Source organism: Myotis lucifugus, unplaced genomic scaffold, assembly GCF_000147115.1.
Source record: "Myotis lucifugus unplaced genomic scaffold, Myoluc2.0 scaffold_422, whole genome shotgun sequence".
In the NCBI taxonomy this organism is placed as follows: domain Eukaryota; kingdom Metazoa; phylum Chordata; class Mammalia; order Chiroptera; family Vespertilionidae; genus Myotis; species Myotis lucifugus.
Window position 1 is genome coordinate 653029 of NW_005871470.1, and position 22977 is coordinate 676005.

At 44.8% G+C, this 22977-nt stretch overlaps 1 protein-coding gene across 1 annotated transcript in view; it reads right to left on the minus strand.

Annotated features, from left to right (window-relative positions):
• IL18R1 (interleukin 18 receptor 1) overlaps positions 1-12702 on the minus strand; it is a 33647-nt gene extending 20945 nt beyond the window's left edge. The window contains exons 1-5 of the mRNA XM_023743980.1: positions 12496-12702; positions 8192-8278; positions 6841-7078; positions 3483-3648; positions 1171-1321 (exon numbers count right to left, since the gene is read on the minus strand). Of these exons, the coding sequence (XP_023599748.1) occupies positions 1171-1321; positions 3483-3648; positions 6841-7078; positions 8192-8249 (613 nt within the window). The 5' untranslated portion in view covers positions 8250-8278; positions 12496-12702. The remainder of the gene's footprint in view (positions 1-1170; positions 1322-3482; positions 3649-6840; positions 7079-8191; positions 8279-12495) is intronic.
• Between the last annotated feature and the right edge of the window lie 10275 nt (positions 12703-22977).

Genomic DNA, 22977 nt, shown 5'->3' on the forward strand with positions numbered 1-22977 from the left:
AGACGCGGGAAGAGCGTCGGGGAAACACGTCAGGGGCCAGAGCACCTGTGTCACTGAGGAGAGGCTTCAGGAGGCATGTTGGACTCAGTGGGGAAAATGACTCTCAACAACCAAAGAGTAAAATCTGGGCCTTTGTGACCTGGAGACGTCCATGGTCATTCCCCAGAGACAACTGGATGAGCCGACCCGGCCATGGGGAGGACAGCTCCCCTGGGAAAGGTTCAGTGAAGTTACCTCTGAGCCTCCAGCCCTCAAAACCCAGGCCTTAGCTTTTCCACTATATACAATCTGGGTCCATGGTAAAGCAGAAGTGCCCCTCCCGCCCCAGGCCTGGCTCCTGGCGACCTCTCCTCAAGCTCCTGGCCCACATGCCTCCTGCCGCCCGTCACCAGAGCCTGGACAGGGCGCAGTGCCCTTCACCCGTCTTCACTCTGCACTCCCTCCACCTCCCAGGTGACTCCAGGCTCATGAGCAGGTGACCCTGAGCAATGCAGGTCTGAACTGCATGGAAAAGTCACTTATATGCAGACTTTTTCACTAAATACGGCAAATGTTCTTCCTCTTCCTTAAGATTTTCTTAATAACATTTCCCCTCTAGCTTAATTAAGTGTAAGAACACAGAACATAATGCACATAACAAACAAAATATGTGTGATAAGTAAGGCTTCTCACCAAGACCTAGCTGTTCGTCGTTGAGTTTTGGGGAAACCAAAGGTTCTACCCAGGTTGACTGTGGGGCGGATCGGCACCCTTCACCCCTGCGCGTAGCTCTGTGTGGCTCCTCACCTTTCCTGACGGCAATCCGTTTCTTGAGGAGAGTATGTTACTCACTTCATTTCCTATTTCCCTGCCCCCGCCCCCTCCCAGTGCTCAGAGGTTACTAAATACAGCATCCTCAATAAATATTTGTTGAGGGAAAACATATGCTTAACAATTAAAGGCCCCACAATTTATTCAAAAACCAAATAAGGGAGCTGACTCGGGGAGGGTCGCCTTTATGAACTTTGACTACCATCCCAGAGTCCCAGGCACAGTGAGCACAGCCCGGGGCTGGGCGCCTTCTATCTGGACGAGTGGTGTGGCCCCCACGCCCCTGTACTGCTTTAGAAGAAACAATATTCTATTTTGCTAAGATACATTTGTTTCTCCCCAATCTAAAACTTCTCTTACCTTCAACTATTGTTATATTGTAGGTGCTGGTGACATTAAATAGTTTTCCATTGTGATGAAGGAAAAACATGCAGGTGTAATATCCCCGGTCTTTAAACTCTGCATTCTTCTTTAAAGATGGGTTTTTATTGTTCTCTATCTCTTCACAGTTCTGTTTTTAAAAAGCAAGTTAAAATATTTTAGGTAAAAGCAACGTTATATTATAAGAATTCAAAATTTTACATAATTCTATTTCACGACAGGGGGAGGGGCATGGGAGCGAGTGACTCTGAGGACTGAGCACCTAGCAGGGACCCCTTTGACGTCCTGCGCCAGGAGACAGTGGCCTGATTAGAAATGCATGGAGAATATTCAAGTCCAAGGACACACACACACACACACACACACACGCACGCACACGCACGCACACACCTCTGCATCGCACACTTCCACCTGTGGCAGAGGGATTAACAACATGAACGCCACCTTTGCAGTCCTCTTCACTCATAGGTAGGTTATGAAGCGATCTCAGAACCAGATGGGAAAACAGGAACTAAACTGCTAATTCTGACTGTGTGCCTGTCCCCAAACGCTCCTCTCTCAAAGCGGCCAAGCTGGTGGCACCTGGCAGAGGGCTCAGCGTGGGCTTGGGAGGCACCCACATGGCCTCACTGCAGGAATTGCTTCTATAGACACCGAATGTTTAAACTCAGACTGATTTCCCCCAGCCATGTTGAAAAATCAGACTCTTCATTTTTCCAATCAGTTGTTTACTGATTCAGCGTCCTCGCTCCCCTCCCTCAAGTAGGTCAGGATCTGTAAACAGGCTGTGAACTGAGCCCTGAGGTCAGCGTCCAGCTAAGAGCACCCTCCAGCTCCACGCTCTAAGTGGCCTGTGTGTGTGGGGCTTGCTTAGGCCCGCACGCCGAGCCTCACATGTCATGCGATGCAAACATTTGCACGTTTGACAGGAAATGGGGTCAAGTCAACTGCAGACCGGCTCCGACATTTAGAAAACACTTTGCATAAGAGCTGTCCTTGAAAAACACAAGGAAACAGTGTTCACGCAAAAGGAACAAACAAACGTTCCTAGGAAATCGGTTTCATCTTCCCAAGGTCTTCTGTGCAGACCACCCTCTCTCAGCTCCGCTCCGCAACCATGGCCTTCAGGCTTGTGCTTCTACAGAAATGATATAATTTGGGTTGTGTGTGTGCATGCATGTTGTTTATGTATGTGTGCATGTTGTACTTGCATACATGTGAGTGTACAAATGCATGTGTATATGTAATATACATGTGAGTGTATACAAATCTCTCTATATAATAATCTCTATAGTATTGTCTAAAAGAGCTCTTATAACTTAACAGGTAAAAGGTACATTAACTGAAGAAAATAGACAAAGAAAGTAGACAATCCACAAAAGAAATAATACAAAGATGCAATTAATACACAAAAATATTTAATTTGTTATTAAGAAGAGTGGGGGGGCTACTCAGAGCTGCAGAAGGCTGGCATGTCGGGGGTGGTGGCCTGGCCCCTGGCGCGGAGTTTGATGTGTGTCGAAAGGCACACACCTGCTCTTAGCCTCTGATCCAATAATTCCACGCTTTTTGGTTAGAGGATAGTCATATAGACACTCGGAGACTTATAGGATTAATATTTGTTCTAGTCTTAGTAATAATAGTGCAAAGTAGAAACTAACAAATGTCCATAACAGGGGGTTAGTCAGGTACAAGGACATACATATGGAATCTCGTGTTGGAAGAATGTTTAAAGATATGGAAGAATAATCACAATATAATTTTTAGTGAATAAAGAAAAAATACAAGCCATTAAAAATACCACTTTAAAAAAAAGATGTTTACACAAGAAAAAATGTCTCTGGCTGATGGGATTATGAGTTATTTCTGCTACCTTCCTATTCATTTCTCTACCTTCCAATTTTATAAAATGAAATTATATAATCAGAAAAATGTGTATATAATAGAATTTAAAATTTTAAGTATATGTGGCAGAGGAAAATAAAATCTTTAAACTAATATTTCTAAAAATTAATTTATTGAAAAAGAACACAAACTAGTAAAGGACAAGAGAGAGGAAGCCTTGTCATTTACTGAACCTTAGTATCAGGCAGGAGCAGTGCCCCCTGCCTCATGTGTAGGCGCTCATCACAGCAGCCCTGGGGCCCCCTCACCCAGAGAGGCCAGCGAGCTGCCTGCGGTCACACAGCTCACATGTCCTGAGAACAAAGTGCTCCACAGCCACCAGACCCTCATTTTGGAGTTTTGTCTTTCCTACCAAGTCTGAAGTGAGAACATGTTGAATGTGTTACCTTATACAGTGCCGTTCTGTGGACCAGGTCTTGATAGTAACTATGGCTACAGTCCACCTGCAAAGCCTTTCCAACTTCCACAGTTTTACTAGTTACTTGTTTTTCAGTAAAACAGCTGTGTTTACTTCTTCTGATGACATTCAGTTTCCAATCATGAGTATGATTTCTATGAAATAAAGGTTTAAAGATATTTTATAATTAGTACAGGGACTTTGCAAATACCATTATTGAGTAATCAATGCAACAACATTTTTCCCCTATTTTTGTATAAAGAGACTCATTTACTGTTGCCCAAACTCTGCTCTGCCTCTTTCAGGTTCAGCGTAGCAAGAAATTTAACTGTCATGGGATGGGGGTAGAAGTTGGGGAAAAGATAAACCTGAGCAGGCCCTAAAGCACACCCACGCGTGCACACACACAGACACACACGCACACGCACACACACACAAAGCCCACTGCAGACCAGAAATGTTTAAAACATCAAAGATTTTGGCGATAAACAAGTTCAGGAATTCTTAACCCAAGGCAGGAGGGCGGCGCTGGCCTCCCGGGGCGAAGCGTGCTTCCTGAATGTCTGCATTTCTCGGCCGCTTAGCCAATGCTTTTCTCTTACTGTCAGTTGCCCTCGCGTATCCTATCAGCACTTTTGTGCCTCACTGAGCAGAGTTTATTTCAATAGATGTTGTTGTTCCTTCTGATTAGAAATTAGAAATCTAAAAGAAAGAAATTTTGCAATGTTTTTAAAAGACAATGGTTTGCAATGTAATGTTTGCTTAAACTGCGCACGCAGTATGTACAGTCCTGTACCAGACCCAGCAGGTGCCCTGTGTGTGTGAACACAGTCTGCCCGAGGAGGCGCTCCCAGCTCCCCTTGAGTCTCCATGAACGGAACCACTGGCACCCCTGGGTCCAGCGGCTGCACTGGCACTGGCGGGATGACTGTTGCCTTAGGTAAGTGAGAAAGCTAACCTTCAGGGGAAGGTAAACAACTCCCGTGTCACATGCCTGGGAAGCCATCGCCAGGATGCACACCCATCGATTTTGGTCCTAACGGCCAGGAGTGTTTTGGAAAACAGGAGTGTTTTGGAAAAGACTATGTTATGACAATCAGTGTGAATTTATACAGGATCGGCTGGGCTGGGAGCCAGGGCGCGGGGCAGGGGTACAGGAGGGTCAGCGGCCATGACACAGTGTGGAGCAGCTGCGCCTCTCCCCAGGCATGGCCGCGTGCTCCCTGCTGGGCCGGCCCTGGGTAGGCCTGTTTAAAGGATCTCTCTGGGAAAGCTGCTGACGCCTCCCCACGCTCTCCGGTCAGGCTGTTTCCTGCTCTGCAGCCTCAGTCGCTATCACTCAGCAAGCACCACCCCCTAACCGCTGCCCCGCGCCCAGGTGCCCAGTGCTGAGACAAGGGGCGCCCTGCGCCTCGAGGAGCTCCCAGGGGGGCGTGTAGCTGAGCCCTGTCAGGGCCGGTCATCCTGGTACGAGAACCACCCCTGGCGACACAGAAGCCCTGGAAGAGACCAGCCCACCACTGCTCGGCCTGCGCCTGATCTGCAGGCGCTGTTCCCTCCGCCTTCACGTCTTTACCTCTAAGATCAAGGACGCTCCTGCATCCCTCCCTTCTCAGTGGGTTTCCTCCTTAAAACTTGATCTGACCCAGTGACTGTCGCTGCAGGAGTGGAGTATCCATCTCCAGAGGAATGTGATCACTAGCCATCGTTTCCTGAAAATTCCAGGGCTGCAGTTCTAAGGGGACCATCCAGGAGTAAGGTCTGCTCGGACCAATCCCACAGGAGACCCAAGGCCTCACTCACTACAAGGCGCCCACTGCCCGTGTGCACACACATCAGTTGTACCACCGTCAGAAAGTCTGTATCTTCAAGGTTCCTACTGACTTTCAAAGCCATTGTCAAGCCTGCTCTTTCCACCATCGCTTAGTCTCATCTCACTCACCAGCCTCCACGCCCCTCAGAGTTTAGCACCACAGCCCGTGAGCACCTGGGCTCCCGTCGCCCGGCCTCCTGGTCCCACACCCCTCTCTGCCATCCGACCTCTGATGATCCCACTTCCCTCCCTATGCAGGCTGTGTTCCACCTTCCGTGTTGGGGACAGGTCATGCCCTCTGTCCCTGTCTGTCTGCGAGTGGCGCTGGGGGAGGCGGGACCCCTCCGCGTGCTCTCTGCCCGGTTCATTTCCATGCTGCCTCCATTCCCCAGGCTCAGGAGCAGTGCTCCTCGCCCTGACAGCCAGTGCTTACTCTAGTTACTGTGAAAAGACCAGCTGTGACTCATTTCTGGAATCATCTCTCCTAAAAGGTCACATACAATTCACTGGTTAAAAAACAAGAGTTCTTGAACTTCTTTTTGACTCTGGTGCCTGTAAGTAAAAACAAACCCAATGACCTCACTTCCAGAAAACCGCAGGTATGGCGCCAGGTTGCACTGGGGCATCTGACTCTGCCTTCACCACGCACTTGCGATCAGGACTCACTCCAGGTGCTGGTGACATTGGCACCGTCCCCACCCCCGGCTGAGCTGTTTCCTCTAGGTCGGTCTCAGAGCTCTAGAAAGTACCTGCACACATAGATACCCATGTCCACACATAAGATCGCACAGTGACTGACACCCACGGACCTCCACGTCCTCACCAGCGCCCACCACAGGACATGCCTCTCCAGGCACCCCCCTCCCACCTCACCAAACAAAGGATAAAGAGAGCGAGCTCAGCAGTTGGCACGCTCAGCCGGTTCCCTCCTTTCCTAGACATGTTCTGACTCTGGGTGTCCACACTTGGTGCCAGGAGAAGGCTGTGCCAGGCCCTTCGGTGCGCCCCTCCCTCGGCCCTGGGCAGAGCTATGTCATCGGCTGCCATGCACACCTCCTCCAGGCACTGCCGCCGCCGGCCCTCAGCAAACACCTGAGAACTAGACCAGGGTGTATCTACACCTGTCACCCCGCAGCCTGCGCACACTGCCAGGAGCGAGCACTGCCCCTGTTCACTCACAACATCCGAGCCCAGCCACGCGTTCCCCTGACCAGCAGCTCTAGACTGCAGCCCGGCTGAATCTGAGAACAAATGCCACCCAGTCTTCACTTACTGTTGGCAAGAATACCCTAAAAGGAAACCATTCTAAGGGAATCTTTTATTGTCTTCATTTCAATAAGACCACTAGGAACATAAACACAGGGGCAACATTTAGTTTACTTTTTCAATAATGAAGCATTTGTTTCTTATTGTAGGAAGAGTAGGGGAGACTAAATGCTTGGCTTGCCTGACCTTTCAGATTACAGTGCATTTGATTTGCCGAACCAAGTCCTGGAGCGCCGCGCACACACTAACAGAGAGAAAGGATACTCACCCCCTCTGGAAAGAGTAAGATCCACTGTCATCCAGCTCAACTGGCCAAAACTCCAGGACATAATCGTGCAAAGTAATTCTGGGTGAACTGCTCGAGTGTAGCTCAACCGGTTCATGTAACTCATTTCTTTTGAACCATTTTGTGGTGCTTGGTTCATGCTCAGGAGAAAATGGGCAATATTTCAGAAAGAAAGGTTCTCCTTCAACAGCATTAATATGACAACGTGTAGTACAGGTTTCTTCAAAAAATTAGCAAAATAAAAGGAAAAAATCAAACACATGATGACATAGCTAATTTCCCAACACAGGCATTTCCAGAACATAAGTGAGGGCAGAGCTTCCAACAGGTCCTCCCAAAGAGGAGGGCAGCGCCTGGCCCCCACCCCAGGAGGCAGGCACATGCAGTGCAATCTTGTAAAAGAAGGTGTTGCACAGGACAGCTTCCTCACACGGAAGCCACAGAAGACACAGGGTTGCCACACCTTCCCGAAAACATCTTAGTGAGGAGCCTCCATGCAGAAGACGCCAGAAACCAGGCTTTAGAGGGGCTTCTGCACGCAGCCAGTCCAGCCAGCCACTGCCGGGTAGGCGCGGAGGTGGGTACAGATGCTGCATCCCACGTCCTGAGAGGTGGCCGGTTCGATTCCTGGTCAGACACATGCCCAGGTTTCAGGCTCAATTCCCAGTAGGGGGCATGCAGGAGGCAGCCCATAGAAGTTTCCTTCTCATCTGGATGATTCTCTCTCCCTCTCCTTTCCTCTCTTTCTAAAAATCAATTTAAAATCTTTTTTTAAAAATCATCAAGCAGTCACTGCTAATAAATTAAAATTGGTATTCGACACCTGCCATAAAGCTTCCTTGAGTTCCCTGGCCTGAGACGTGTCTTTCATATATACTAGTAGTTGCTCTGACTCGAATATTTTCCTTAATATTTGTAAGGTATTCCCATGAACATCCTGTGTTCTCTAAATTATGATATGGATCTTTGCCTTCATTTTGGGAAGGAGATAACTTGTGTAGAATGTTCTAAAAGTCAGTAAAAAAGTCATCTGTGACATTCCGTTTCAAACAACACGAAGCAGATTTTCATCCAGACAAATGTAATTTATTTCAGGATGCAAGGTTTCACACCTGCTCTCTCTACATAAACTCGGGGGCCACCTTTTCCTCTTTCCAATAAACCCATATAGTTCTTTATTTGATCCCACTCCTCTGGGTTTTTAGTTTCTGTGCCAGAGACACCAAAACATTAGGCAACTATCTAAATTTAAAACCACTGGCTAATTTTAATAAATTCAGCATCTTCTATAGCCGCCTTCTAAAACCAGCAGCAAAACTTTGCTATGACTTACCTGAGGTGCCCCTAAACATAAGCACCAAAAGCGTCAAGGGCAGTTGTCCCAGAGGCATGGTTTAGGGTTCTGCTTCAAAAAGTTTTCCTGGAAAACAGAATAAGTCAGGTTCAGTTAGAACTTTCACATAAAAACGTACCTGTCTTACGAAGAAGGTTTTAAACATCTGGCACACAAAATTTTAAAAATGGACCCAGAAAATTTTCATAGACCTTCATCTAGTCACCAAGTCTTCTTGGAACTTTCAGGAAGTAGAATTAATGAAATTTTAGTGCAATGAAGTTTGGCATCCTGAAGAAATCCCTGGTAATACAATTTTCTAATACAGAGAGCCTCCTGTGTTTTAGGCTTGGTCTACTAAATCTTGCCTCCAAGAACAAAGTTGAGAACAACTGTATTTATAAAAAATCTGCTATTCTATGAATGCAGTCTGTGATTACTGAAATATGTTTGACATCCTGCCCCTGTAGGAGTGTGTGTGTGTGTGTGTGTGTGTGTGTGTGTGTGTGAGTTCCAGTTGTTTTTTTTCTCTCATCTATCTTCTTGCTTCAGAACACAAGTTGCAGAAGTTAGGAACTAAGTCTACTTTACATAACTGTCTCCCTGAAGTCCAGCACAATGCTTAGCACATAGTAAGCATTCATCAATAGTCATTAAGGAGAAATAGGTGTATGGATGTGTGTGCATGTTTCTGCACTCATATGCCCATATGTGTTTATTTTAGGAAAATGGAGAGACAAAGTGGGAACTGCATACATTCCAGACAGAAACAGACTCAAAGAACTCAAATCTGAGTTGACTTTTGCTCTTACTCCAACCCAAGTTTTGTCCTACTAATTACAAATTTAGAGGTAGAATATGTAGGAAGGGTGCGTTGGGGCTCCTATACCAGGTCCGAGTTTTTAATAAACAATCCCATGTTTCTTTTATTTTAAAAAATGTATTTTTTATTGATTTCAGACAGAAAGGGGGAAGGAAAGAGAGATAGAAACATCAATGATGGGAATCATTGATTTGCTGTCTCCTCCACACCCCCTACTGGGATCAAGCCCACAACCCGGGCATGTGCCCTGACTGGGAATCGAAGCGTGACCTCCTGGTTCATAGGTTGATGCTCAGCCACTGAGCCACACCAGCCAGCAATCCCATGTTTCTTTTATACCAGACACCTCCCTTTACTGATTGAGGAAGAGCAGCATCATGGAAAGGGCTTGGTCTCTGGGCTTATGACAAACTGTGCAACCTTGGGCAAGTCACTTAAAAGTCTGAGTCTGTTTGCTCATTCCAAGACGGAGATGGGAAGAATGCCTGTCTCCAAAATCACTGAGCAATCCAAGAGCCAATGTTTACCAAGACTTCCTGGGTTGGGTGCATGAAGCCTCTCAGCCCAAAGTAATTCTCTCACCAGCTACAACTCGCCTCGCACACTAAACAACACAAAACAAAAACACACACCATCACCACCACCAACACCCGCTAATGCCCAAATCCTGGATATTATGTAATGGCTAAGCTGCCAAACCATTTACATCAATCTTTATGAATAAATAACCAAGCACTTGATGTCATTTCCAAGAGATAATAATCAATAATGTAAAGACAAAAGGGATAAGGATGTATGGAAAGTACCAGCTGTTCATAATGAAATTAGAATATTTCTATGGCTTGAAATAAGCCCCTCCCCACACACACGCACATGTTTTGTTATTATCTATTCTCTTATCTAGGGTAGAATGAAAAGTGCTGTTTCCTCTGGTTAAGGTTGACACTGCCTATGAAGAGCACTGCTATTTTCTTGGTTTGTGGTTTTTTAAATTTTCAAGGTCTACTAAGAGATGAAGTTATTATGAGATAACTCATCATTCTGATAACTTCACTCAGTTTCGATTTGAAACATGTTAAGATTCCAGTATACAAATTAGTTGGTATTTTCCCTGCTCTATGTCTGAGTATATATAAAATTACTAATGTACTTATTGTGGATTTAAAAGATTAAGATATTAAATTATAAAATTTAACTTCTAAAAGTTATTCTGAAAAATATCATAGATAGCAGTTATAAAATATATGTAAGAGGACATAAGTATTAAATTTCTTGCATGTGGAAATTCTGGAGATTTTTTTAGTGCTATGTTTGATGTTGATATTATTTATTGCTTTTACATAATTTTAAAATTTCTTCCTTCTTTCCTTTCTTTTTAAAAATGTTTCTAATTTCTAAAGTAATATATGCCAATTAAAGGACATGTGTAAAATGAAGATTGAAAAGCAGAAAATAATATCAACATGTCTAATACTGTATTTAGCATGTTTTCTTGTACTTTATATATTTTCAAATAACTAAGATGACCTTTAAATAATTTCCTATCTTGCATTTTCCTGCGTGGCAGAAATCTTTGTCAACACTGTTTTAATTGTCACACCATATTCTTTCATATGGATGTTATGCTTTACAGCATGTGTTTTATGATAAAATGGCCCATAGCCATGTTCCCATGTAAGGCAGTTGGATCAGGTTCTGAAGCATGGCCTGTGCTGCCAGACGGGCTGGATTTACATCCTCGCTCTCCTCATTTTTAGCTGAATGGTGCCGAACAAGTTACCCTCTCGGTTCTTCACTTAATCTAGCCATGGAAGGGAATAGCAACACCACTGCCTGGAGCTGGTGTGAAGGTTACATAAATTGCTATTACAAAATATCTGGTGAATAATAAATATCACTTACAGGTTAGCTATTATTATTTATCTATAGTTCTTACTTTCTTGGTGTCACTATATGGCAGTACAAAGAATACATTTTAAACATGGTAAATGCATACAGCATTCCAGAAATGCAGTAATAATTCATTATTCGCCTACCACACCCAAGTAAGCACTGAACATTCTCATTCTTCAATTAGGTACTCAAATTAGTACAAAGTATCTCATGTTTTTTATATGCATTTCTATTGGTATAAAGAAAGCAAAATATTAGTCATGCATTTTGTAGCTAGTTTTCTATGTTTATGAACTGTCTTTTTATGCCTTTTGTCCATTTTTAGATGTTTAGTGTTTTCTACAACCTGTTGTTCGGTTTACCTTTTAATTCCTCTTTCGATGCTTTAACATCTGGAAGCGTTTATATTTGTGCAGTCCACCTGTCCTGCCTTTGCTTTGTGGTTTTTCCATTGCTACTTTACCATTTAGAACATTCCTTTCCCCGCAGGGGTCAAATATGTACTTACCTGTATTTTCTTTATTTGTTTGGTATGCAGATGAGGTCAACTTCACTTATTTTTCCCAAGTAGCTACTCACGACTTCTGTATGGGATTCGCAGTCCCATCGTCCCTTACAGCGGCTGCCCGGGCTGCGCAGCCCCTCCCCAGCGCCCATGCACAGTCAGCTCAGCATGTGGGCTCCACGTGGCCCTCCCTCCCCGCCCTCCCACCTTGCCTGGTTTTTTTATTTACAGCACTGTTCACTAACTGACATATTATCATTTTATGTCTGCTCGCTTATTTTTTTGCTGAGTTAATGAAGGCATTAAATTAATGAAGGCAGAATATATGCTTTGGGGAGTCTATCCAAAGCTGAGCATCTGACCCATTGTTGCATCTGCCTGTGAAATGCTTCTTACCCCTGACACCTTGAAACATGTGTTTTACGTGAGATCTAGCGCCCTCACTCTCACTCAGAGTGAGAAAAAAATATGCCTGGGCTCCACATGCATGTCCATTACTACCCTATGCTCCCTGCCTCCACCACTTACCATTCATGCGTGTGTGAGTGTGTGCATACACACATACACATATACTTATATACGAATCTTCATATGTAATGTATAGTGTTACTATATACTATGATGCATATTATATAACAGTATTGTTTTCGAGGTTAAAGCATTCCCACTTTTTTTCTGAAAAGTGGAAACAGCTAAAGTAGGTGAGAGTTTCCGTTCATTAAGCGCTCATTTGTGTCCGACCCATGAAAACATGCAGATGGTTCTCTTACTCACTCTCCCACAGGCCGAACGCAGGAGGCGCTGCCCAAGGCACAGAGAGGCGCGCGCTTACCCAAGGGCATCAGCTACAGACCCAGGTCCGCATCCGGATTCCTGCTTCCCACCCTTTCCCTTCCATCTCCGGTCCGGGAGGAGACCTCCCGCAGGCTGCACCCCGGTTATCAGAAAGGTCAGGGCTTGCAGCCGCCGCAGAGGGACACCCTTCCCCTGATCCCTTCTGAAACGGAATTTTGTTTTCAGAAAACCTGCCCAGCAGGGACGGAGGGCGCTGGGGAGGGGCACAGCCGCGGGCGCGGTCCTTACCTCCAGGAGTTGGAGGCGGCGGGGCAGCGGTCCCCTCCACCGGGCAGGGGGCAGGGCTCAGGCGGCAGGTGGGAGCGCGGGCTGCCCCAGCTCCAGAAGCAAGGAGCCCCAAGTGTGGGGAAAGGGGAGAGGCAACTGGAGAGTCCAACACAGAGAAGGGACAGAAAATTGGAAGAAAGAAAAGCCGCCGCTGAGTGGGCAGGCGGAGGCGCGGGGTGGGGGGCGCTGGCGGGCGGAGGCGCTGCTCGGGATCCCGGCGCTGGCCGGGTGCCGGCGGGGATCTCCGGGGCAGCGACAGGTGGCGAGTCCCTGGAGCTCTGGGCCGTGGGTGGAGCCGAGTGGCTGTGGGGCTAAAGACGCCGAGGCAGCAGTCTCGGGCCGCAGGGCTGTGAGCACCTAGATGAGGGAGCCACCTGTGCCCAGCCCCGGGGTGGGGGCATCTGCACCGACGGAAGGGGCGTGGAGCGGGCTGGGGCAGGGTCCTGAGGTGAGCCAAAGGTCGGGAGGAGGTCCCTGTCAAGCACCCACGTTCCCTGCTTAGCCTGGCGGGCGGCAGGGGGCGGGGGGCGGGGGGCTTGCAGTTGGGAAGCCATGGAGAGGCCCGCCCTGTGGAACTGAGGTGAAATTGCTTAGAGGTCAGGCTGAAGGAGAGCTGCATGGTGGCACTGAGGGGCACGTTTCAGACTGGTCTGCGGTTGAATCTCTCAAACAAAAATGAAGAATGAAACCCTGGCTTACAGGGAAAGGATTTAATGAGACTGATTTTCATTTTTTTATATACAATTACTGGAGGCCCCGTACACGAATTCGGCCTGGGTGGGGTCCCTCAGCCTGGCCCAGACCCCATAGGGCCCAATTGGGGCTGTCCGGGGTGAGGGACTATGGGAAGTTAGCCGGCTGTGGGAGGTTGTCTATGGGAGTGCACTGACCACCAGGGGGCAGCTCCTGCATTGAGCGTCTGCCCCCTGGTGGTCAGTGCGCATCATATTGTTTGGTTGACCCGTCGTAATGATCACTTAGGCTTTTATATATATAGATTAGAGGCCTGGTATACAAAATTCATGCACTGGGGGGGAGGGGGTCCACTTAGCCCGACCTGTGCCCTCTCCCAGTCCAGGAGCCCTTGGGGTATGTCCAACTGATGGCTTAGGGGAGCGGGCCTAAGTCGTCATTGGACATCCTCAGCTGCCACGAGGTGGGAGAGGCTCCCACCATGGCAGCTATGCTAGCCAGCTGTGAGCCTGGCTTCTGGCTGAGTGGCATTCCCTGCTGTGGGAGCGCACTGACCACCAGGGGGCAGCTCCTGCGTTGAATGGGATCGGGTCAAAACTGGCTCTCCGACATCCCCCAAGGGGTCCCGAATTGTGAGAGGGCACAGGCCAAGCCAAGGGACCCCCACTGGTGCATGTTCGGGGCTGGGGAGGGACGCAGGAGGTTGGCCAGCCGGGAGGGCTCCAGGGCATGTCTGGCCGGACTCGCTCAGTGCTGATCTGACAGACCCCATTAGCAAGCTAACTCACTGGTCCAAGCGTCTACCCCCTGGTGGTCAGTGCGGATCATAGCGAGCTGTTGAGCAGCCTTAGCATATTATTAACATATTACGCTTTGATTGGTTGAACGGATGACCGGACACTTAGCATATTAGGATAATATATAGGATAATAAGTCATCATATGATAAATATAACATATAGTGCCAATATAATATTATATATAATAAATATAATAAAAGGAAAATCATATGATTAACTTGATAAATACAATTTAAAGAGTCTGACAAAAGTCAACACCCTTTCTTGATTACTAATGCTCAGAAAACTGCAACCAGGAGGGAACATCTGTAAGAAACCTAGAGGCAGTTTTATACTTAATAGGGAAATGCTTTGCTTTTGCTAAGATGAGGAACAATATAAAGACAGCTCTCAACTAGGACAATTGATTTGTATCAAATAAAATAATGAAAATAGGAGGTCTAAAGAAGGAAGGAATAAAACTACTCTTTTTGACAGAGAGCATACTTTTATTAAATCACCCTTTGAAATCTACAAAAATCTACTGGAAATAATAAATGAGTTTAACAAGATCATGGGATACAATGTCAACACACAAAAATCAATTATAATTCTACACAGTTTTTAATGGAAATTTGGAAAATAAAATTTGTTAGAAATATGATTTGCAATAGTATAAAATCAAATACCAAAGTATAAATTCTTTGAAAAATGTACAAGGTATCTACTACAAAACACTGTTAAATAAACAAAGGGATGTACTATGTTTATGGATTGGAAGTCTCACTGATTGATATCTATTCTCCACAAACTATAGAGTTTATAGTCTATACATTTTTAGACTCAATAGGTTATAGAGTTCATATATTTCATGCCATCCCAATACAAGTTTCATTAGGGATTTTCAAATAATTTGAGAAGCTATTTCTAAAATTAATGTAAAAACACAAACAATCTAGAATAGTCAGAGCAATCTTGAGAAAAGAAAACAAAGTGACTTGAAGTTTTACAATAAAACAATAGGAATCTTTCAGTGTGAGGATTCCTATTTCCATTTATATGCTCTTTTGCATGAGCATATAAATGGAAAATAATAGACTAGAATAATAAATCCACACATATGTAGTCCCTTGATTTTTTTTTACGAAAGCACTATTTCAATTCAATGGAGAAAGAAAAGTCTTTGACATATGTTGTTGGAACAACTGGCTATCTCTCTAGAGAGAGAGAGAGAAAAGAACCTTGACCCTTATCTCATTCTATATACAAATATTAATTCACCAGGAATTATAGAGCTAAACAGAAAAGTTGGAATCAGAAATATTTCATAGCCCTGGCCAGTGTTGCTCAGTGGATAGAGCCATGGCCTGCACACTGAATGGTTTCAGGTTCAATTCCCAGTCAAGGGTGTGTACCTGGGTTGGGGATTTATTCTCTTACACTGATATTTCCCTCTCTTTCTCTCCCTCTCCCTCCCTCCCTTCTTCTCAGAAGCAATGGAAGGAATAACCTCAGGTGAGGATTAATCAAAAAAAAATATATATTTCACAAAAATACATAGGAGAGCCCTAACCGGTTTGGCTCAGTAGATAAAGCGTCAGCCTGCAGACTGAAAGGTCCCAGGTTCGATTCTGGTCAAGGGCATGTACTTTAGTTGCAGGCACATCCCCAGTAGGGAGTGTACAGGAGGCAGCTGGTCGATGTTTCTCTCTCATCAATGTTTCTAACTCTCTATCCCTCTCCCTTTCCCTCTGTAAAAAATCAATACAATATATTGTTAAAAAAGTACATAGAAGAAAGGGAAAAAAATACATAGGAGAAGGAGAACCAAGATGGCGGCATAGGCAAATGCCTGTACTTGCTGCCTCCCACAACCACATCAAAATTATAACTAAAATACAGAGCAACCGTCATCCAGAACCACTGGAAATATGGCTGAATGGAAGTACCACAACTAGAGAATTAAAGAAGAAAGCACACTGAGACTGGTAGGAGGTGCAGAGGCATGAAATGGGCTGGTCCAGCAACTATGTGAGCCACTTCTTTAATCAAGAGGGAGATTGCCTCTGCAAAGGCTGCCAGGAGAAGCAAGGGATCCCATCCCCACACCAGACGCCTATCCCAGGGTCCCAGGGCTGGGAAAAGAAGTCCCTATGGGCAGTAAGAACTACGGGCTGTAAAAACAAGTGCAGATTGGGGCTTAGTGACATAGAGGCTGCTGGAGACCCAGCTGCTCCTCTTAAAAGGCCTGTGCATAAACTGAACTTACAAGCTACCTCTTCCTCTGAGCTCCAGTGCCAGGTGAGGCTCTGGGGGACCCAGACACATATAAGGATGAACTGGACTGTCTGGCATCAGGGCAGGAACTCAGGGGCAGCTTTCTTCCAAATGGTGGTGCTCACAGTGGTCATTGTTCCCATGCTAGGACCTCCCCAGTCACAGGGCTGACTGGCAGCCATTTCAGTTTGCTCCATTTTGGTGATTCCCTGAGACCCCACTCCACCCAATTTACAACCCCACCCAAGCTGTGGGCAGCGGCTTTTGCATATAAATGGCCTGTCCTTGCTCAGGCTAAAAACCTGTCAAAAAAGCTGCAGCTGGGTCAGGGAGCCCCAAACTATCAATAAAAGGCCCAAGACCTAGCACCAGCACCAGCCTGACTTACTTCACAGCTGGGCCTCGTCTGGGAACTTCCAAACCTGATACAAAGAGGAGGAATCTGCAGATTTCTCTGTAGCTGCTACTGGGTGTCCCCAGGCAGTGGCTGACTTTGCACCTCCCTGGAGACCCAAGAGCCAGTGTACCCAGTGATCAGTGTCAGACCATGCCAGATTACAATCCTACACATCCATAAGTGACACATTCAAGGGGAAGACTCAGTGAGCACCAAAGCCCCACTGAAGTGAGGCCTGCTCCATAGGGGTGTCTCCTGCACAGCAGCTCTTCCATTATAGATGCAGCTGGTCCTCACAGCCAATTGGCCTAGAGGTCAAATCCTCACAGTGAGGCTAATTCTCCCACTGATGACAACAAGACTGTGCTCATAGCCCACAAATGGGTACACCTAGAGCTCCCAGCTCAGGTGACTGGGGAGGCTGAGCCACTGGGCCCTATAGCACACCTACTACACAAGGCCACTCTATCAACTCAAGGAGACTTAGCATCTCTACCCCAACATATAGAAACAAACACAGGGAATCAGCAAAAATGCAGAGACAAAGAAACATGTCACAAACTAAAGAAATGGAAGAAGCAAGCAAACTACTGGATATAGAGTTCAAAACCAAGGTTATAAGGTTACTCAAGAATCTTCTAGAAACCTCCAAGGGACTTAGTGAGACTTTCAAAGATCTTAGTAAAAATGCCAAAAAAAAAAAAAATGGAAAAGGACCAGTTGGAAATTAAGCATACACTGACTGAAATAAAGAATAATATACAGGGATTCAACAGTAGAGTAGAGGATCCGAAGAATCAAATCAATGATTTGAAATATGAGGAAGCAAAAAACACCTGACCAGAAGAGCAAAAAGAAAAAAGAATCCAAAAATATGAAGATAGTGTAAGGAGCCTCTGGACAACTTCAAGTGTACCAACATCTGAATTATGGGGGTGCCAGAAGAAGAGAGAGAGCAAGATATTGAAAACCTAATTGAAGAAATAATGCCAGAAAACTTCCCCTACCTGGTGAAAGAAATAGACTTACAAGTTCAAGAAGCACAGAGAACCCCAAACAAGAGGAACCCAAAGAGGACCACAAGACACGTCATAATTAAAATGGTAAAAGTTAAAGACAAAGAGAGAATCTTAAAAGCAGCAAGAAAAAAGCAGTTAGTTACCTACAAGGGAGTGCCCATATGACTGTCAGCTGATTTTTTAACAGAAAGTATGCAGGCCAGAAGAGAGTGGAAAGAAATACTCAAAGTAATGATGAATAGCAAGAACCTACAACCAAGATTACTCTGCCCAGCAAAGCTATCATTTAGAATTGAAGGTCAGATAAAGAGCTTCCCTGACAAGGAAAAGCTAAAGGAGTTTGTCACCACCAAACCAGTATTACATGAAATGCTGAAAGATATTCTTTAAGAAGAGGAGGAAGAAGAAAAAGATAAAGATAAAAAATATGAACAACAAAGTGGCAACAAATACATATCTATCAACAATTGAATCTAAAAATCAAATAAATAAAAAATCTGATGAACAGAATAAACTGATGAATGGAATAGAATGAGGGGCATGGAAATGGGACGGACTGACAATTCTCAGAGGAAAGCAGGTGTGGGGAATGCAGGAAGAGATTAGACAAAGATCTTATATGCATGTATGTATTACCTATGGACAGACAATAGGGTGGCAAAGGCCTGGGGTGGGGTGGGAACCGGGTGGAGGGGAACCAAGGGGGGGAAAAAGAGAGACCTCTGTAATAATCTGAACAATAAACATTAATTTTAAAAAATAAATAAAAAATACATAAGAGAATATCTCTATGATCTTGGGATAAGTAAATGAAAAAAATTCTTCGCTGTGATACAGAAAGCAATAGCCATGACAGAAAAATGGATAAATTAGATGCCATCAACATTGAAAATGTCTGCTAATCAATGACACCATCAAAAAAATTAATAGGTAAGTCTAGAAAAATTCTTATCTGAAAAGGAACTTGTATCCAGAATATAAAATAATTTCTACACATTCACAATATGAAGAGAAACTACACAATTTTAAAATGTGCAAAAGGAAGAAGAAATGGTGGCCGAATAGGCCGACCTGTCATGCACCTCCTCCCAGGGCCAGGCTGGAAATAAACCTAAAGTGGGGAACATTCACCCAGAATTACCAACAGAGGTCCAGCTGAGGAGGCGTGTCCAGTAAGGACAGAAAGCCCTGCAGATGTGCAGTAAGGGGGAGGTCCCGGGTGGAGCGGACCCAGCTCCCAGGGGCAGCAGGGGGCCGGGAGGGAGAGGAAGAAGCTCCTGGCTAGTGGAGGAGCTGTTCCCTCAGAAAGTCGAGGCTAGAGACCAGGCTGAGCTCACAGCCCTGAGCGCCAGAGCCCACCTGTGGCCCACGGAGCCCCTGTCCCGGACAGGCGGCAGGGCTGCCCGCAGGGGAGTCTGGAGCTGGTAGACCAGAGCCGGTCAGAGACAAATCCTCAGTTTCTGTTTTTTTTAAATATATTTTTATTGATTTCAGAGAGGAAGGGGGAGGGAGAGATAGAAACATCAAAGATGAGAGAGAACCATCGACCAGCTGCCTACTGCACACCCCACACTGGGGATCAAATGCACAACCCTGTCCTGGTTGATAGAGCCCTCCCCACCCTCAGGAGCCCTGCTGGCATACCCTGCATCTCAGCCTCTGCAGAGGAGACAGCCACGGAGGCCAAGCCTAGGGGTTTGACCATCTCAGAAAAGGTCTGTGACTGGGTTGGGGTGCGGCCATCCACCCCACTCTCCTGGGAACCTGAGTGGTGCTTCCTCCCCACAGGAAGCTGGTAGAAACCCCAGGCTTCCAGCTGATCCCACTGGACTGCATACGAGGACCTCCACCCAGCCGAGGGCAGAGTAATATTCTGGACCACTCGCAAAGGAGGAGCTCTGGGGCAGGGAAACACAACCACCACTTCCCCAGAAATCTGAACAGCACCTCACCTCATGGGAGACCCAGAGGTCCAGACTCCGGGTCCCACCTAACGCCCTTTCAGAAACAGACTTTTGCGTGATTAAGATTGACAGCTGTCTGGCAAGTGAAGGCTGGCAGAAGCAGGGCCCGGGGAGCCTGGAGAAGCTTACTGCCCCAGCCCTGGGCCCCGTGCTGTTAACAAACCTGCCTTAGGGGGAAGCTTGGCCCCTCCTGCATGCAGCCAAGTCCTGTGGAGACAGACACAAACTGTGGGTCGCTTGGAGCTTCTAGCAGGTGCTGAGAACCAAAAAAGGGCAGTTGCTGACAGGGGTTGGCACCTAAGTACCTCCTGGGAAGCCCAAATTGGCAGACAGGACAGTCAGCCTTAGTCACCAGAAGAGCAGTGTCCAAAGAGAGCTCCAGGGGGCACTACACTTGGCTGAGATGAATGCCACTTCATTTTTCCTTCTTTTTTTCTTTTCTTTTTCTCTTCTTTCTTTATATCTTTTTTATCTATATGCTTTATTGATTTGTTATACTTTTGGTTTCTATTGATTCATTTATATATTCAGTTTTTCTCTTCTCCTTTTCTACTCAATAATTTTTCTTTTCCTCCTGCTTTCTCATCTTTTATCTTTTTCTTATTTTGGGTCTATGTACTTTCTCCTCTATTTCCCTTTTCAATTTTCTTCTTCTTTTTTTTTAAATTTTAAACCATTTTCCTTCCCCTATTCCCCTATTCTTTATTGTTATCTCATCTCTGCCCCTTCATACCTCATATTCCAGCCCTTTTTTTTCTCCTCACATTTTTTCTTTCTTTTCTTCTATCAGTCTTACTCTCTTTTCTCTCTCCTAATTTTATAGTGGTGCTTTTGTTGTTGTAGTAGGGCTCTTGTTAACGTTTTTGTTTTGTTTCTTTTCTTTCATGTTTTCTTGTGTTGTATTTTGTTCTGTTCTGTCAGTATATGCACAATAGCTGGCACAACATGGTCAGGGTGAGGCTCACAATCAGCCAGTCCGAGAGGAGATTTCATCCATAAATGGGACAACAACATTCAAGACCAATTAAAACAGGAAAACCCAAATGATTCAAACAAGGGGCTTTCCTGGAGTGCCAAGTTCAGGTGATCTAAGAGACTGCATCACTGGGTCCCACAAAACACCTATTACATAAGACCACCCCACAAAGTCATGGAGGTATAGCAGTTTGATCTAATACATAGAAACAAACGCAAAGGGACAGAAAAAATGGGGAGACAAAGAAACAACTCCCAAATGAAAGAAAAGAAGGAATCACCAGAAAAGGAATTAAATGAAATGGAGGCAAACAATTTATCAGATAAAAAATTCAAAGTATAAATAAGCATAAATAAGTGGTAGAAACCATCAATAAGAATCAAACATAAATGAAGAATGACATAGCTGAAATAAAAAATACCCTGGAAGAAATCAAAAGTAGACGAGTAAAAGCAGAGGACTGAATCAGCAAATCAGAAGACAAGGTAGTAAAAAGCACCCATTAATTTTTTGGAAAAAAATTAAAAAGCAGGAGAGTCTCGGGGAGCTTTAGGACAACACGAAACACAGCAACATTCCCATCATAGGGGAACCAGAAGGAGAAGAATCCAGGCAAGGAATAGGGAACCTGTTTGAAGAAATAATGGCAGAAAATTTTCCTAACCTGGTGTAGGAAAAAGTCACTACATAAGTTCAAGACACACAGAGTCCCAATCAAGATGAATCCCAAAAGACCCACACCTAACACATCATAATTAAAATGGCAAACATTAAAGGACAATAAAGAATCTTAAGTCTGCAAGAGAGAGACAGACAGAAAGTTACCTACAAGGGAGCTCCCTTTAGTCTGTCAGCTGATTGCTCAAATAGAAATACTTCATGCCAGCCCTGGCCGGTTTGGCTCACTGGATAGAGTGTCAGCCTGGGGACTGAAGAGTCCCGGGTTCGATTCCGGTCAAGGGCGTGTACCTTGGTTGCAGGCACATTTCCAGTAGGGGGTGTGCAGGAGGCAGCTGATCAATGTTTCTCTCTCATTGATGTTTCTAACTCTCTATCCCTCTCCCTTCCTCTCTGTAAAAAATCAATAAAATATATTTTTAAAAAAAAGAAAAAAAGAAAAGAAATACTTCATGCCAGGAGGGAGTGTCATGAAGTATACAAAGTAATGAAAAGCAAGGGACTGAATCCAAGATTACTCTATCCAACAAGATTATCATTCAAAATTGAAGGTAAAATAAAAGAACTTCCAAGACAAAAGAGGCTAAAGGACTTTATTACCACAAAACCAGCATTGCAAGAAATCCTAAAGGGTCTGTTGTAAGAAGAAAAAAGAGAGAGTGAAGAACACAGGCAACAAATAAAAGAATAAAAATGGCAACAAACAAGTACCTATCAATAATAACCTAAAATGTTAATAGCTGAAATGATCCAATCAAAGGGCATAGGGTAGCTGAATGGATAAGAAAATATGACCCATATATATGCTGTCTACAAGAGACCTACCTCAGAACAAAAGACTCACACAGAATGAAGTGAGGGATGGGAAAAAATTTTCCATTTAAATGGAAATGAAAAAGTAGCAGTACACATCTGACAAAATAAATTTCAAAATGAAGGCCATAACAAGAGACAATGAAGGCCACTTCACAATACTTAAGGGATCAATACAGCAAGAGGATATAACTCTGGTAAACATATATGCACCCAATACAGGAGCACCCACATAGATAAAAACACTTCTGGAGGATTTTAAGGAAGAGATCGAAAACAACACAGTCATACATAGTAGGGAACATTAACACCCTACTGACATTACTGGATAAATCTCCTAGACAAAAAAACTAACAAGGAAACAGGGACTCTAAATGAAACACTGGATCAGATTAATTGACATTTACAGAACATTTCACCCCAAAGCTACAGAATATACATTCTTCTCAAGTGCACATGGGACATTATCAAAGATAGACCACATATTAGGACAAATTAAGTCTCTACAAGTTCAAGAAGATTGAAATCATATCAAGCATCTTCTCAGATCACACTGGCATGAAATTAGAAATCAACTACAGTAAAAATACTCAAAAAAAATTCAAACACATGAAGGCTAAATAACATGTTCATGAACAATGAATGAATTACTAAAGAGATCAAGGAAGAACTAGAGAACTTCCTGGAAACAAATGAAAATGAAAACACAACAACCCCAAATCTATGGGACGCAGTGAAAGTAGTTCTAAGAGGGAAGTTCATTGCATTACAAGGCCTACTTCAAAAAACAAAACAAAACAAACAAACAAACAAACAAAAAAACAGGAAAAACTTCTGATAAACTATCT